The sequence below is a fragment of the Mixophyes fleayi genome, chromosome 5 (genome assembly GCF_038048845.1).
Source record: "Mixophyes fleayi isolate aMixFle1 chromosome 5, aMixFle1.hap1, whole genome shotgun sequence".
NCBI classification, from domain to species: domain Eukaryota; kingdom Metazoa; phylum Chordata; class Amphibia; order Anura; family Limnodynastidae; genus Mixophyes; species Mixophyes fleayi.
This window is the reverse complement of record NC_134406.1, coordinates 231,730,974-231,748,377: the sequence shown is the minus strand read 5'-3', so window position 1 is coordinate 231,748,377 and position 17,404 is coordinate 231,730,974. Positions and strand designations below refer to the sequence as shown.

The 17,404-nt window shown below is 39.9% G+C and overlaps 1 protein-coding gene across 1 annotated transcript in view; it reads right to left on the bottom strand.

Annotated features, from left to right (window-relative positions):
- The window catches only part of C5H8orf34 (chromosome 5 C8orf34 homolog), a 215,644-nt gene extending 199,076 nt beyond the window's left edge, over positions 1-16,568 (bottom strand). The window contains exon 1 of the mRNA XM_075213619.1: positions 16,191-16,568. Coding sequence (XP_075069720.1) covers positions 16,191-16,259 — 69 coding nt within the window. The 5' untranslated portion in view covers positions 16,260-16,568. The remainder of the gene's footprint in view (positions 1-16,190) is intronic.
- Between the last annotated feature and the right edge of the window lie 836 nt (positions 16,569-17,404).

Genomic DNA, 17,404 nt, shown 5'->3' with positions numbered 1-17,404 from the left:
CTGTCCAACTAGAGACTGGCAAGAACTGTGCCGCCCCTTCTGTGTCCTTCTGTGAAATGGCGCTGTATCGTCATGAAGGGCTGTACTTATAGAATCCAAAGCTAGCAAGATCCGACAACGTAACAATGACGTTTTGCCTCGTTTTCAATTCCGAGGGCGTGCTAAAGTGGCTCTGTACTCGGATCTGCTAAGTTTGGGTATGTTCGGTTCTCGGGGAATCGAGCCTGAGCACCTCTAGTTACTAGAGAATATAGAAGACATCTAGCAGTATGGGATCAAACATATAGTATCTTGTGTGGGATTTACCAAATTGATAGAAAATATATGAGAAATGTGGCAGAATTGTAAATAACACAATAGCGAAATGGCTCATTCAGGGGAGAGCTGGCAAATTTTAGCCCAGGGAGTAAGACTCGACTCAGCAGCCTTTTAGGAACATTTTAAAGAAAAAAAAAATGCAGGTGGCCCAGTGACCAAAGCCAAAGATAGGCGACTATGAGACCAGCCCAGGGGGCAGTGCCCTCCTGCCCACCAGCCCAGTCAATCCCTGTTCACAATGCATACTCAAAGGACATTTATTAAATCACAAGTCTAAAAATTAATATACACCAGTTCCACAAACTGAGAAATATACACAAATTGTGTCCTGCTATTGTACAATGTTTAATACCCTTGTGTGGACATAACTTTTCTAAATCTTGAGTTGAACCTACTATTGGTCTGGCACAGATACACAAACAATACAGAAGTGGAAGTTGCTCAATCAATTTATAGGCTCATAGCAGGCAGGGCCCTCTTATAGGCTCAAGCAGTGCACCGGGGCCCCATATATACATATATATATATATATATATATATATATATATATATATATATATATATATATATATATATATATATATATATATATATATGTATGTGGCTATATATATAGGGGGGCCCGTCGGAGGCAGCACAAAAAAAAAACCTGAAAAAAAAGAAGAAAATACTTACCTTGCTGTCAGCTGGCGATCCGGCTCCCTCCCTGGTCTCCTCCTCCGTCGCGCTCCGCAATGGATGTCGGGCGGGCGTGATGGCGTCACGCCCGACATGCACTGCAAACGCCGCACGGAGGAGGAGACCAGGGAGGGAGCCGGATCGCCAGCTGACAGCAAGGTAAGTATTTTCTTCTTTTTTTTCAGGTTTTTTTTTTTTGTGCTGCCTCCGACGGGGTCCCCTGGGCTGCAGGGCCCCGGTTACCTGTCCATTGTGCCCAATGGGAAAGACGGCCCTGATAGCAGGTGCTTGAAAGGGTGGGGTTACCCTGAAAGAAACAAACACAGAGAAAAATCCCCAGCACACTGCTATAGCCAGCAAAGGAGAGGTTATTTCTACTTGTACATAAAAATGCAAGAGTCTCAGTTGCAAATGTGTGCATCTGAGACTTTTGCATTTTTATACGAGTAGAAAAGGCAGCTCATTTGCTGGCTATAGCAGTGTGCTGGGGATTTTTCTCTGTGTTTGTTCCTTACAGATACGCATACCACAGTTGACTACAAACTACAGATACTTTATATTCACAAATATATGAGGCTATTCAGCTATTTTACTCTGCTACAAAGTGATAAGTATGTAAGGAAAATTGGAACACTATTTAAAGAGCTTGTGTATGTGCCTTCTATATTCTATAATAGTCTGCTAAAGTACATGTCGCTTTGCAGACCAATATGTGTGAAACTCTTTTGTTTGGACATGACAAACTATGTGCGCATATACAGTACATCTTATACAGCAATCCAGATACCTACACAACATTGCTCTTAATTTATGCAAAGCTATTTTCCGAGATTTTAAAACTGCAATAAGTGAGGGGGACTGGACGTTCAGGTAAGCAAGGAATGGAAAATAGTGTTAATACCATTTGAATATTATTAAATTAATATTTATATTCGCCAAATACAAATAGAAAACATAGGTTTTGTGTGCCTTTAAGCTACCGAGGGTATTGCACCACTTGACTTTGTATGAAACTAGAGGGAAAAAAATCTGAACATAAAATTAAGTTACTTGCAGCATTACATGGTTTAAAAAAAAAATATTCCAAATATAAAACCATCTGAAGTTCAAAATGCAACGTCTGCTAGTTTCGAGCCTTGGCGTGTGAACGCGAGTATATATTCAAGTCAGTCCCAGTGAGAATGAATTTGACATTTCTGCATGCAAGAAGAAAACTTTAATTAACTGCCAGTGCCAAACACAGTAATAAACATGGTAATGGAGGCTGGATGCCGAGCCACATGAGAGCATGATATGGAATATCCCTTGCAGAGCAGCAGTATAATTATGTGCAGGCACACAGGAACGGTAAGAGCGGATTCCAGCACACAACATCATATGAACTATGCCATGCTCATCATTTATTAATGGAATCTCAGGCACTTCCTCAAGCACAGGGCCTATAATCAAACCGGATAATATGACTTACAAACGTGACAATGCTCCCACCTTTTTCTGGTCACATAAGCATTTGTGTCAATGTAATTTATGCACATTCATGTCTCGCTTTCAGCATATTGCTTTAGTTCGCCTTCTTACAGCAGCATGAACCCATGTTAACCCTTTAATGACTGGAAATATTTTGACCCCGATTAACCAGACTCCTTTATATGTGGTTGAGATGTGTTGGACTGACCCAGGCACATTTCCCTTAGAACAGTGGTTACCACTACTATCCAATTACTGGTACAGCGGCATGAACCCACGTTAACCCCTTAATGACTGGAGATGTTTTGCACCTCAATAGCCAGACTCATTTACACGTGTTTTTGGATGTGTCAAACTGACCCATGCAAATGTAATATTCTTTTCTTAAGGATACGTAGGGCATTTATTTGGTAGCATAAGTATAGTTTTCATTTAATTGTAATATACAGGAAAGCAAAGGCAAAAGCAAGAGGAAAGGAAAAAAAAAACACTTTTGCAAGATGCTGCCCAAGGTTACACTTAAGTCGGCCCCATCAATTCATTAATTTACCCCAGATTTTAATTCACTAGTTTTCCTGAGGACATACCAAAATGTATACTACACATCACATCAGGGAGAAAAAGAATATGATTTTATTTTACTAGCACTAACGTTAACTGGGACTAATATTAAAAGGCAAACCAGCTATTAAATCCAGTTTACCCAGATCTATTACTACAGTCTAATAGTGGAGGCCTGAATTAGTTATCCACTGCTTCTCCCTCGCCAGCAATAGAGTAGGGGAGATGCTGGTGACATGGCGTTGCTGGACGCCCAATTGTAGCGTAAAAGTGCCAAGACCGGACCCTCATTCTGTCTTTGACAGCTTCAATGGCCACTAAAATAATACTGAAATCTGATTGTGGTCAGCAGCATTCAGAGACCTTCTACACTCTACACTGGTACTCTAGAGAGTCTAATCAGACCTATTACTGGCGCAACATATCTACTTCTTGCCTCATCATCACACTAATCACGGAGGTACCTTGGACTTATGGAGAATTCAAAAGGAGACCACAAGTGCTTCCCCAAACTGTGATGAAGCAGTAACTGGATATGCTGCTCCTATAATAGAGAAGCAAAAGGGGATTGGAACATTGCTGAATTTCCAGTAAAATGTGGAAGGTCTCCCAGTGCCGAGCTCACCAAGCTTATTAATATAAAGGTGTCCACTCTCCATTACAATGGGAGCAATATAGTAAAAGTAAAAAATAATTTATATCTAAGTATTAGTCATAGTATATTTCATCCAGGACCTGATTATCCAATAGGCTGACTAGGCTGCAGGCTAGGGCACAAGGATTTTTTTTTGCGGGGGTGCAACATTTTTAGGGGTGCAAAATTGTGACAGTGAGAGATATAAATTGAGATTAATTTGAAATTATAAGAGGATAGTTATTTTCCAAAGTAAAAAGAAAACATGAAAGAATAGTAAGGTTGTAATCTTGGTGTATTGCCATGGTAAAGGCTGGAGACAATGAGTCATCTTTGGGGAGGAGAGTGGGGGCGCTTGTGGATAAGCGAGGAGGAGAGACAAGGATGTTGTTCGGCGCTGGCTTGACCGGCCCCTCTCCCTCAGTAGTTCTTGTTCATGCCTCCGTACCACTATACAGTTCTTACTTTAGTGAAAAGTAAATGAGTGACAACAAGGGCTGTGACCCTATTTAAAAAGCCAAGTGGAGCTGAGATTTGAGACCAGGGGAACATGAACATTGGAGGGGGGCGGGCGTGAAGGAACCTGGATTTTAAATTAAGGAGGAGTTTGATTTTACCTACCATGCATTAGCCTGGCGTGGAAGGCAAGGGGGTGCAACTAGCATATAGCCTAGGGTGGCCTGAACCCTTAAGCAGGCCCTGATTTAAATCGTTACCACTGAAGGCAGTGTGCATGTGGGGGAAGAAAAACAAAAAAACTGAAATTAATTGAAAACCAGAAATCCTAGTTATAATCACTGCACTGAAGAAGATATGATTAGCTTTAGAAGTAGGCATTATTAATATGATGTTTTATCACCATTTTGGCAACAGGGATGACTTTGACAGTTTGCCAAGATTTATGCACATGGCTCGGTGTACAACAGGTGGATTACAAAAGAAAATGTATAGAAGGAAAGGAAATGAAGTATATGTGCTGGTCAGAAACTCATTTTCTCCATTTAAATTCCAGAAACTACTAAGTCAACTATATAACATACATGAAGTGTTCAGAACTCTCCCCACTGTTCATGGACATCACTGTATGTCCTGTGTTCTCTGACAGGACAAGATGCTAGATATAATTTTCAGTGCTCCGAATATTGAATTTACTTTTCCTGATCACTCTTACAAAACAAGTTCCTTTGCTGCGATACTACCTAGTGGGGGGATGGTCGATGCTCTGAAGCTCGGAGCCAGCTCCAAGACATGGAGCTGCTCAGTATTTTTTATTTATGCTCTAGAGCTGAAGGAGGGGCTGAAACCAGAGTGACACAAAGTTCTGGCCATTGGAGCTGGTGTTCAGTTTACTTACAAGCTCCTTCTTCTACTAGCTTGAAATGCTCAAATTAAATTAATCATTCTGGATCTTGCAAAAAGAAGCTGGATTAATCTGAGCTAAAGGAACAAACCGAGAACACTGCCAACATTACCACACACATAGGGCTGTGTTGGTGTGTTACATGCAAACCAACCTGAATATCAAAACCTTCTTTAATGATAATTGGCTGCATAGCAAACTCTGCTTCCCAAAGACAGCACCTGACCCTGAACGGTTATTCTTCTGAAATGCTGCCCAACAAAATATCAAACTGAATAGTTACAGAACGCATCCTAGATGTAAGTGTAGATATGACCATTATTGATCAATATAAGATATAAATGGATCCTTTCAAGGTATAAGCAACCAATTCAGCATTGCCTCTGTGCTGGCAAATCTCATTCTTATTATTTATTGGCCCTAAATGTTACCGTAGGCTATCTTAGATAATCAGGTTCTGCTGACAACGTTCTTACTTAATGACTAACTGTATATTATGGTTATTAATATTATAAATTAATTAAAAAAAAGCCATTATATAGAGCACTGTAGAAATACCAAACCATAGGCTATGCTGGGCACTTCTCTTGAATATATGCAAAACATAGAACCTTTCTTGTAATAGTTTTTTTTATTCCTATGCCAATTCAAAAATAACAAATCATAATGTTTAAATTAAATATCTCTGTAAATACTGATAAGTTTGAGCATCTCTTATCTCTATTAAAAAATGGCTTTTGAACAATGTCGAATCATTTCTAAAGCTCGGAACTTTGTAGGAAATTCTGTAACTTTAGATAAACTAAAAGATTGAACTGGCTTTCCTTGCTTTAATTTTGTTCCAAACATGTTCCATTGAAATGGCTATATTGTATACTATTTTAATAGATTACCAGGCAAACAGTGAACACAGTGATTGCTGTGGAAATTTTATAATAAACTAAATAGATGTTCCCTGTTTTTAATTTTACGTCAATGTTTTTAAGAACAATCAATTGAATTTCAAACTGGTTTAAAGTATTTAAGAATTTCTATTAAATGCAAGATCTGTGCAGATGAAGAGGTAACACACCAGAGAAGCTGCCCATGTGAGTGTTTCAATGACATTTGACATTGAGAACACGTCCATATTTCAAATGACCAAGACAGAACATTGAAATCTTTTGTTTAAAAACAATAGTATATACATTTCATATATTCTAAACAAAACAGAACAAACCAGCACCAGTGATTTAGGGTTTAACCCTGAACTGAAATTCAATACAAAAAATCATATACATAAGAAGCTTTACAGAGATTCAGGCCAATGTCCGTTTCAGTCAGAAGTGCTGGCTGTCATCAGGGGCTGTGATAATGACATACTTGCCAACTTATGGCAAGTATGATCCGGGAGTTGGAGAAGGAAGGTGGGCGTGCAGAGGGCGGGGCTCCGAAAATCGGGCCTAAATGAACTAAATAGTGGAGGAAAACAGTGTGCTTTTGCTGTATGACTATTAGCAGCAGAATCCAAAAAACAAATAAATTTCTTTTAAAATTTAAATCTATTCTAGTGAATATAATCTTGTTGTGGGAAATGACATCTGAATTAATTCTGAAAAAAAAACTGGGTGTTTGCATGTTAGTGTCAATGCAGCTGCACACTCCAAAAAAACCGCTATATTATATTCTAATATTTTCTTTTTTTCAACACGTGTCAGTTTTGAAAGGGTCTTTCAGTGACAGCCATATATATTAAATAAAGTGTTTGCATATGAGGGTTTTTTTCTGGACATTTTCGACATTCAGTCATGTAGAACATTGCAGAGGCTGGAAAAAAATAAAAAATCATCTGCCATGCCACCAACTGAAGCAAGCCCAATAGATCAATTAAACAATAACAAAAAATTTAGTGTAAGGTGCAAGATATAAAAGTGTTGAAACGCTATGCACATACTAAATTTGAAATGTTAGACAGCACGCATCATTGAGAGGGAAGAGGCAGTAACAATCAGGCCGGGGCGTTGGATGGCCAGTGGTATGCACGGTGGCTAAGTGGTTAACACTTCTGCCTTACAGCACTAGGGTTATGGGTTAAATTCATGGCCATGGCCATGGCCTTATCTGTGAGGAGTTTGTATGTTCTCCCCGTATTTGCGTGGGTTTCCTCCGTGGTGCACTGGTTTACTCCCACACTCCAAAAACATACTGGCAGGTTAATTGGCTGCTAATAAATTTACCCTAGTCTGTGTGTCTGTCTGTGTGTGTGTATATTAGGGAATTCAGACTGTAAGCCCCAATGGGGCAGGGACTGATGTGAGTAAGTTCTCTGTACAGCGCTGCGGAATTAGTGGCGCTATAGAAATAAATGATGATGATGATGAATAGAGTTAGACATTTATGAAAATAAATAAACGAAGGTAGCCTGCAGCTATACTACAAAACTTCATAAACTATGCACACAATTTATTGTTTCAATGGGCATAGCATTCATCGGATTCCAAGAGCAGAGCTTTCATACCTTTACATTTATTTATATGCTCCGTGCCATAATGCAGCCCTTCTGAACTAAACTCGGGGGGGCTCATACATATTTAAGAGGAGGGCTCAAGCATCAATCACCCGGGGGAAGCTTTGTCAAACCCTGGGTTAAACGGGACTGCCCCAAGACTTGCAGCGAAGGTAGTCCCCAAGAAGGGGAGTAGTCACTCTGATGCCAGGGCAACCGGGAAACCTCTCTCACTGCCACTGAGTGCCAGCTAATAACAGACACCCAGGGCAGCCGTCTGTAATTAAATTATTGCAGCCTCCTGAGTGGACGTGGAGGGCGCACTCTAGGCCCGTTTCTCCTATCTCCATGCTACCGGTTCCTGCTTATAAGCTTTAACTATGTTGAGTTAAGTCCTGGGGGCATCCAGGGCATACGAGTGTAGAAGGGTGGCCTAGTGCTTTTCACCTGCTAGACACGCCCACAATGATGCACAACCACACCCCCAATGGTATGGCCACACCCCCTTTGACGACACGGCGGCGCATACGTTTACATGCTAATCGCCTATAGGGAGCCCCATGAAGTGGCTGTACCGGGGCCCAAAATTCCTCTTGGCGGCCCTGGCTATAGGTGAAGACCTCTGCTGCTAGTTATAAACACTTAAGACAGTTACTAGGAAGCCGTAACATTGTAAAGGATTATATCCTGGGACCAGTGGTGTAATAGCAATATGACCTTCCTCTGTTTGGTTTTGCTATGTGTTTTCAGCTGATTTGGTTTGCTCGCTCCACCACCATATTTGTTTAAATAAAAACTGCCAAATTTACATTGGTGTCTGTGTGGTTATTTGTTTATTCAATTACAGCAACAGTAAGTATGAACATGCAAAGGAGGTTCGGGTGCAATGAAAGGGAGATATCAACACTATGCAGTTTTTTTTTTCTTTTAACAGGAGAAAGCAAATGCAACAATGGCAAAGTTACAAAATCCTTCATTAAGACAGCTCTATGCAGACTTTGGCCAAAAATAGTGAAAATTGGAACAGTTGTGAAGGGATAATTGAAAACAACTGGAAATTAATGATAATGCTATAAATAGTAATATTGGTGCAAAAACAGCTCAAAATGACAATATTTTACCCATTCTTCACAATTTTTAATTAATCCAGATCCAAAATGAAAACCTTTCATGATTTTTTGCCAAAACCTGTCACAAAACCAAAACACGAACACGTTTTAGAACCTAAACCACATCCAAAACACAAGGGTCAGCGCGCACCTCTAGTTATTACATTTTCCACAATTGCACTTATCATCTATACAAGAAGTTTTTTTGTATTCTACTTGTATTCCTAATTCGAGTTTGTAGCGAGAATTTTTTATAGGGGTTTCCTATCACCCTTCAGGTCTCATAATATCGATATATAAACAAGTGTTCAAAGTGCAATAATCCCGACACATCTCTATACCACTGTTTATGGAATTGCCCATATATTAAGAAATGTTGGTCTCAAATCAAAGAGTATGCCACTGAAGAACTGGTCAATTTCATCCTCTTATATCCAGAATGGGCTTTATAAGGAATCTTAACAGAACTATTAAGCCAAAAGCAAGCAAAAAGCTACTTCTCATTAATTTGGCAGCTGCCAAAAAGTGTATTTTACAATCCTGGTTACACCCGCAACCTCTTACTATTGCACTGTTCAAAGAAAAACTGGTATACCTGTTCAAAATGGACTGGTTAGAAGCACTGATTTATAAAGACAAACAGGTTAAAAAATTGTTTGAAATATGGGAACGCTATATAAACTCGGAGGTGGGGTTTTAAGCAATATTTCACGGGAGCCCGTGACCTCTACCGGGACCCACCCGGTTCCTGGGGCAGTCTCATGCAGGATGGGAGAGTTGGAGCAGATATGTCTATCTACAGGAGTGGTTGAACGCAAACATTAGTTCTTATTTCTTTGGGGAGTACTATGCCTCTCCATACCTGGAAACCTGTTGCTTGTTGAGGTTTGAGTGACCCACTCTGGGCGGACACATGGGCACCATCCATGTTTCCACATTCTTACAGTCAAAGGGGATAAATAGCGTCTGAAGCGTTCATAGTATGTGCACCAGACACTAGTCCCATCAATAATCACCATTTCTTTGAGTAAATGGAGCCAACACCATACGTCTTTAAGAGCCCCTGGTCTGGTCTCTAAATAGGACGCAACAAAGACACAATATTCGGTCAACCAATTTGGGAACGTCCGATATGCCTTTTCGCCTATTCCCCCTCACGGTGGGGACTGTGCATGGTGACAGAGACAGGACAGGGAGGACAGGATAAGGGGGATGGATGACTAAGAGCAGGGCATCGAGAGGAAGAAAAATGGGGAGGGCAGGAGGTTAGGGAGAAACAAAGTATAGCAAAAGTATGAGAGCGGAGAGAATACAAGCAATACGCAGAGCAGGGAAATATAGGCAAAGACAAGGAGAATACAGGCCAAGGATACTAAGGGGCACATTTATCAACACTCACAAAATATGAAAAATAGTTTTCAATCCTTATCGCATTGATAAGGACTGAACTATTTCTCATATTTATTAAAAAAGCAACACAGGAACAGCAGTTCCGAAAAACTGCTGTTCCTGTGAAGTGGAAATCATACTTACCAACGCCTCTTCGTTCCCGAAGCAGTATGCGATCAACAGGGCTCCTCTTCTCACTCCAGTGCGCATGCGCCTAATGAAACCCTCAGGAATGCGCACAGACATCTCTGCTCTCTCAGCAATTATAGTTGCAGAGAGCGAGCGGTGAGTGACAGGGAGGGATCATGTGATCCCTCCACACATGCGCTGTTCAGCTCTGTTCTTTGGAGCAGAGCTGACAGCCCTGCAACTTTTCAATTATGAAAAGCTGGCGTACATTAACATGATTGAAAAGTTAATTTAGTTTATTGTTAAATAGCGTTACTGAGCACTCCCCATACACTGTTATGGGGAATGCTCAGTAAAACGATAAGAGATGCAAAGCAGCAGATATCTATGATATCTGCTGCAATGCTACAATCAGAAATAGCAATTTAGTGTTTAATCTTGTTTTTGGGGATTTTACAGGGGGGGGGACCTTTGATAAATAGACCCCTAAGCCAGATATTGGAGCTGCTTCTTATCTGAAAGATACAGGAAACAAGAGACCCAGCATCCCTTGGGAGTGTAATTTATAGTGAGGACTAGGACACCTCCAGTGACTATATTGGCTGCTATGCAGAGAAACTTAACCCTGAATGGGTATGTGCTGAGGAACACAAACACATGCATTTAAGTGCTTGTGGCTTATGGTCTCTCTTGTCATGCTCACTGATCTTTATTAAATGTTATTCCCCTTGAATATATTTTCCCCTTTCCTTTTTTATATATCCCTTTTATTGTTGTATTGAGTTCAATAAAATGTTGGGAAATAACTAAATACACATACTGGGGAATATAAAAAAAAGCACATGAAAGATCAAACAGGAACGTGAGATTACAACGTGCTTAAATAAGTCTGAAATGTGTATTTGACACTTTATATTTAAATTTACCAAAGAGTTGTGTTGCACACTTTGTATTCATACAGTGTGTAGGGCGTTAAGTGTTATTACTTTGATTTAAACAAATGCGTCTTTTGTAAAATAACCTTAGCGCTGTGCTCATTAACTCTTAAATTCTTCAATTAAACACTAGCAGTAATTCCTGCTTAATATTCCAAAGACAAAAGCATTTCAATGAAATGCTTAATGGAGTTTGATTGAGGTAAGCTCTGGCCAAAATACTAGTGATTTAATTTGTAGTCAAATGAATAGCAAAGTCAGTAATTATATTTCTCAAGCCAAGAAGGAGAGCCGATCGAAGTTTGCTTCTGAAATAATCATTTGATGAAGAACACAATTTCTGTAGTAAATATAGTGTTTTATATGCATCATTTTCACCTTTGTCCGATGCAGTAGTTACATATACTGTATACTAATTCATCACCATGTCCAGTGTGGAAAGTGCAATTTATATTACAGTACACACATTCATATTCGTTCAAGAGTACCAATCTGGCTTGTCTTTCCAATGTCAAAAGAAATTATCTGCTTTGTGAAGAGTTGTCTGCTTAAAAAAAAAAAATTGAATGGCTAATATGTTAAAGCACTTTGTTTTTATAAAGAGCGTTCTTGCAGGGATGATTTTAGGGACAGGGTAAAAAGGTATTTGTAATAGGACTAAAGAATTAAAGGGGCATCCCGGGTCTAGCATTTTCCTTTGTTCAAATATAAAAATATATTTCATAATTGTATTTCATTGATGTACTTAATCAAAGGTTTCATTTTAATTTCCATCTTAATGAAACCTACCTTTAGGTAAAACAACTTGTTTTCTGTTCTGTTAAATCCTCCCAGATAATCATTTTTAAATATGAATCCTTTGGGACATATTTAATTGTTGGTGTTACAGCCAAATTTAACGCACCCCACGCACTATTACAGTCATTACGGTGATAGTGCGCATAAATACTGGTATTACGGTACATTTCTCGCTGCATTTCAGCTCGCGGCTCAGGGAGCTGAAATCCGGCTTACTATTACCGTAATAACGGTAATAGTTTTAACGCCACGGGCATAGTCAACAATTGAATATGCCCCTTTAAGTCAGAAATCTATCCATTTCATTTGTTAAAGGATAAGTCTATATTTGCACATATGTATACTTAAATAGGCATAACAGACCCAAAACGGTATACTGTATTTTCTACATACTGTATAATGCCTACTGTAACTTATCAATGATTAGATGCACTCTGGTAGTGTGTATCTAACCATTGTTTATTAAACAACCCCCCCCCCCTGACAATCCTGCGTGCGCCCCTGCAAGCATCACTTATGGCAGCACATGCGTCTTCAGGAGTGGGACATTATGTGCATATGCCAACCCAAAACGCTGTATAGTATGCCCAACTTCATCAGGTTTAAAATCACTAGCACAAAGAGCCTAGTAACCTCTACTACTGACTGTTAGGGGTGTGTATATGACATTTTATAGTAGACCGGAGTTATCATTTAATTCACGTGCCTTTTTATCATGTATTTGAGTAATATTGCTGAAAAGAGACATAAACCATACTTGCCTACTTTTGGAGGCAGCTGGCCGGGAGGGGGGATCCGTCAAGGGGGCGTGGCCACACTCGGGCCGCTGTTAGGCTCCACCCCTGTCAATCTTAGGCAAGTCTAGCTAATTGCAGCAGGGGGCAGGGCCACAATGCCGCATTTAGCCCCGCCCCCCGCCATCTTAAAGAACGGCGACAGTTGGATCCGGGATTTTTGTCTGCTCTCTCGGGAGTCTGGGAGAACTCCCAAAAATTCGGGAGTCTCCTGGACATTCCGGAAGAGTAGGCAACTATGACATAAACCAATTCTTCCCTGTAGAGCAGACTGCCATTTGACACACTAGTTATGAAGCTGAATATAGTTACTTTGTTCAGGTGGATAATAATTATCTTTAGCTATAAGATGTCACAAAGGGTCCGCAACCCGGTACAGAGAGCCTACAGCAAAACAGTGGAACATAACATTACAGTACAATATAGACAAAATAGTACAAAACACAGCAACAAATAGCTGAACCAGTATCAATGAGGGGCAAGGTGGTTTATAGCCTCTCACTAGAACTTGAGTAGAGGGGGACAAAATAGGGAGCAATTCAGCGAAAGCTGATCCTGTGTCCAGGAGGATGGGCACAGCAAACAAGGACGGATTCACTGATTGAGGAAAGGAAAGAACGTAGGGGTAATGAAGAACATGTCAAGAAAAGCCTATATCAAGAAGAACTCTGTACTCAACTCTAATAAAGAGAAAATATACATATCTTCCTACAGTCTTGTTATTACAGTTTACATAGTTCTATAATCAGGTTATTTGTGCACGATGATTGCTAAAATAGTTTAAGTCATATTTACACTCCTCTTAATATTTATGGCGCCTGAGTAACAGGACCCAGGGTGCTGCAGGTAAATCTGATAAGGCGCGAGCAGCTATTCATAGTCATGGATAAGACCTAGGTCACACAGAGACATTTCGGCCTGCCATACTCCTTTATTACTCGATAAGGGGAAAGGCAGGGTCTAGGCTGGCATGACTTTTATTACGGAGCTTCATGCCCACTTTTCATCACAATGAACAAATTGTGTGACCCGCATATTTATTTTGCATTAACACAGTACATAATACAATGTGGATTAATGCCACATAATCCTAAATCATTCTACTGCACATGCAGAATCTTCAGCAGCAAAATAACAAAGTCTTGAGGACTATATAGTTTTTCAAGGAACTGTACATGTGTGGAAGAAGTGGATTATGAAGAGGGGTGCTGCGGAGGTCCAGGACATCTTTAAATTAGGTCTAACAGCTGATTAAGTTTAATTTATGGGAAAGTAAAATAATTCAAAATCACTATGGATTGTTGGAGAGAGTGAGACCAGCCAAACCAGATAACATTTCTATGATGTCCTTAACATTGACAGGTGCAGCTGTTGCTTCAAATAACAAAGTTGCAGCCACACTAGCAAACAGTCATCAGAGATGCTGGCAGTCACACAGAGGAGACTGTAGGACAATCCTTTACCAATATAAAAAAGCAAAATTATATTAAACAAATACAACTTTTTATTAAAGAGACTGTAATTCTATTTTTAACAAAAAGTTACATTTTTACATTTGCATGATAGCTCATAATACATTTTAAGAGTCTGAATGCTTCTGATTATTTTCAGTAAAATGATTACCATTTTGTACCTATAGGCTGGCTGCCTTTCTGAAACAGGCATTTTACCAGCTGAACATAGTAACACCATCAATGCCCTGTGAACATTATCTAACACTATTAGCAGAATTGGCCAACAACACATAAATGTTTTAACCTCAGGGCTTTTGAGATTCTAATGGTAAAGGTCATTTTAGAAGAGCATACATACTGTCAAACAAACTTGCTAATAATCACTGCCTAAAGCATGAGAATAATTGACGTCCCTGCTTCCTAAAATAATTTGTAATCTCCTATACTTCATGTCCATAAACTGGACTAGAACAATATTCACCTTTTGTTATGTCAATTATACAACAAACTGCAGAAAACATGCATGAAAACCTAGTAACTGGAAAACAGTGATCATTTATAAACACATTTTGCACACTAAATTATGTCTGTGCCTCCACTGTAAGTTCAAGGCTGGTTCACAACATTCTGCTTTTCACAGCATGCATGAGAAGTGCATTAAATACAGAACAAACAAAAGTCAATGTTGCGTTTCCACCGTTCCATGCAAAAAACGTTAACTCACTACACGTACAATAGATTGTAATGGCGAAAGACTCGTGCATAAAAATTGCATGAAAACACGTTAACAACGCATGATTAAAGCTGGTGCTAGTTTTATTGCCCATTTTCCCAGCGCATGTGCCTCTAATGAAAAAGGACTACTACTTGTTTTATATCTGGAATGTGGTTGGGGACACGAGGAGAATGCCAACTGCACACGATCAGGAAACCATTGAGGTTATAATCACTGTTGTATTACAGAACAGTGTGTGGTCATCTCCATTTATTTAGGTTCAGTAGATTTACTGATGGTTAGCAGCCCCTGGTAGACATACTGCTATAAGCAAACCAAGGTGTATACAACATAATAACACAACGATTTTTAAGTTTGTAGTTTCACAGGTACAGTGTAAAAGCAACTTGCATATTTATCATGCTCAGAAAGATCGACATTTTGGAGTCAACGAAACATATCGTGCACTGAATACATTAAAGGGACTGATAATGACAAGTTCAACTGTGAAAGGCAGGTGTGGCACGTTCTGTGCACAGTATAATCAGACGCTTTACTAGCAGCACATGGTCGCTAGGGGCTCTGGTGTAACTCCACAACTAACACACCTGGGTGCTGCTCTCCTCGCTATGGCAACAAACAGGACGCTTTGGAGTCAGCATTTTCATGCACACAATAGCTCTTTATATATATGACATTAAACAAAAGCTGCTCCCTCCCGAAACTTACAGTTAACAGCAGCGAATCAGAATGCATGGAAATCCTAATGCTTTACAGCTTAGCAAAGGTGGTTAAATAAAAACACGGATCCTGAAGCCGACTCAGTGTGCATTTCAAGCTTCACAATTAAAATTTATATCTTTCATTGTAATCACCCTTTTATTATCAACATAAAAGGACCATTGCTCTTTATCCATATGCTAATATGCACATCAATGTAATATTTTTTTATTGAAAACTGTTAAACACATTCAATGATTTCTACACAGATCTCCAGCTACGAAAACGTCTTAACAAGGTTCAGATTATTGAAGTCTCTACTAGTAAATCAATGCAATGTGTAGAATATAGGAAATCTACTAGTAAATCAATGCAATGTGTAGAATATAATGTCGTTACACGACTAGACCCATATACAGGAGATGTGCAAGTGATATGCAGTCTGCATCTACCAACTGGTCCCATTCATAGCACATGTCAGGCTTGAAATCATTTCTTTATGTCCATAAGGTGTGCAGGGTCCCTGAGCTGCGGTTTCAAAAATCACATTAACCCCTTCCCTACCAAGAGAGCTGCAATGTGTTGTACTGCAGCGGAATATCAGTGTTTCTGATTAGGCTGCACATGCTGCTGTATACACTCACCTCAAAGAGAGGACCAATTCTGTTTGTTTCCAGGTAGACCTGAATCCGGGTTTGCTGTCGAGACGCCATCAGAACCACCAATATATTCCGATCTGTTCCTGGAGGGTTGGGGGGTGTCTGTCACCACCTCTCACTGACAGTCTCTCTCCACTACACCTCTGCTCGGGTTCAAGGAAGTGTCCAAACTTAGCAAATGCACCAGGCACAAATATAATCAATCAGATGAATGAAGGAGTTCTAGTTGCATTCCTTTGTGAAAGAAGAGTTGTAATAAGGATGCAGGGAAAGGGAAAGTGCATGGTGTAAACCCTCCTCTCCCCGCCTCCTTCCCTCTTACTGTGGGTGCTTGGTTACAAGAACAACAGCTCCAGCCCTCTCCCAGGCTGAAACAGGCAGAGCACCAGCGATCATTCCATGCAGGACAACTTCACTTGTAATGCAGCTCTTGCAAGTTAGATAAAGCAATCCCTGATTGGGTGCTGGTAGACAGCTCAGTATTGTCTAGTATGCACCTCTTTCTGATTGGTTTGTGCTTTGTCTTTCTCTCTAGCAATTTATTATATATGTGTGTAAGGTGTATATGGTAATGTACAGGCTAACACGAGGCTGAAGTTAGCTTCTTGTTCCCTTCTCATTCATGCTCTACCTTCTTTAGAAAACGTTATTTTTAAAGGATTATATTAAGTTGGATCAATGATTTCACATTAGATTATCAATAAAGGGTGTCCCTTACACACATAGGAATAGTAATCAGCCTGGCCCAACAACGTTTTGGGCATGAAATCAGGTAGTAAAATGGCACAGATAGCATTTTCTGAATAAGTAGTTGTAGTTTTGCAAGGGTTAAATGGCATTGGGTCATACATTTGATAGTGGGAATCAACACAGGGTAGTAGGTTACATACAAACACTTGACTTTTACCTGACCCAACTATGTTTTGGGCATGAAATCAGGTTGTACAGTGGGCACAGATAGCATTTTGATAATTTTGAATAAATAGCTGTAACATTGAATTTGAAACATAGAATTTGACAGCAGGCAGGGTCGTACTGGCCCGCCGGCGTATTCCCCGTAGCCCCCGATGCCTGATGGCAAAGCCATCTTTGTTGAAGGGGGCGAAGCAGAGTACTAAAAAAAATATAATGAAAAAAAATGACCTAATCGCAGTGCTGGAGCCCCCTCCTCTCTGCTCCCTGTCCCATTTGCACTGAAT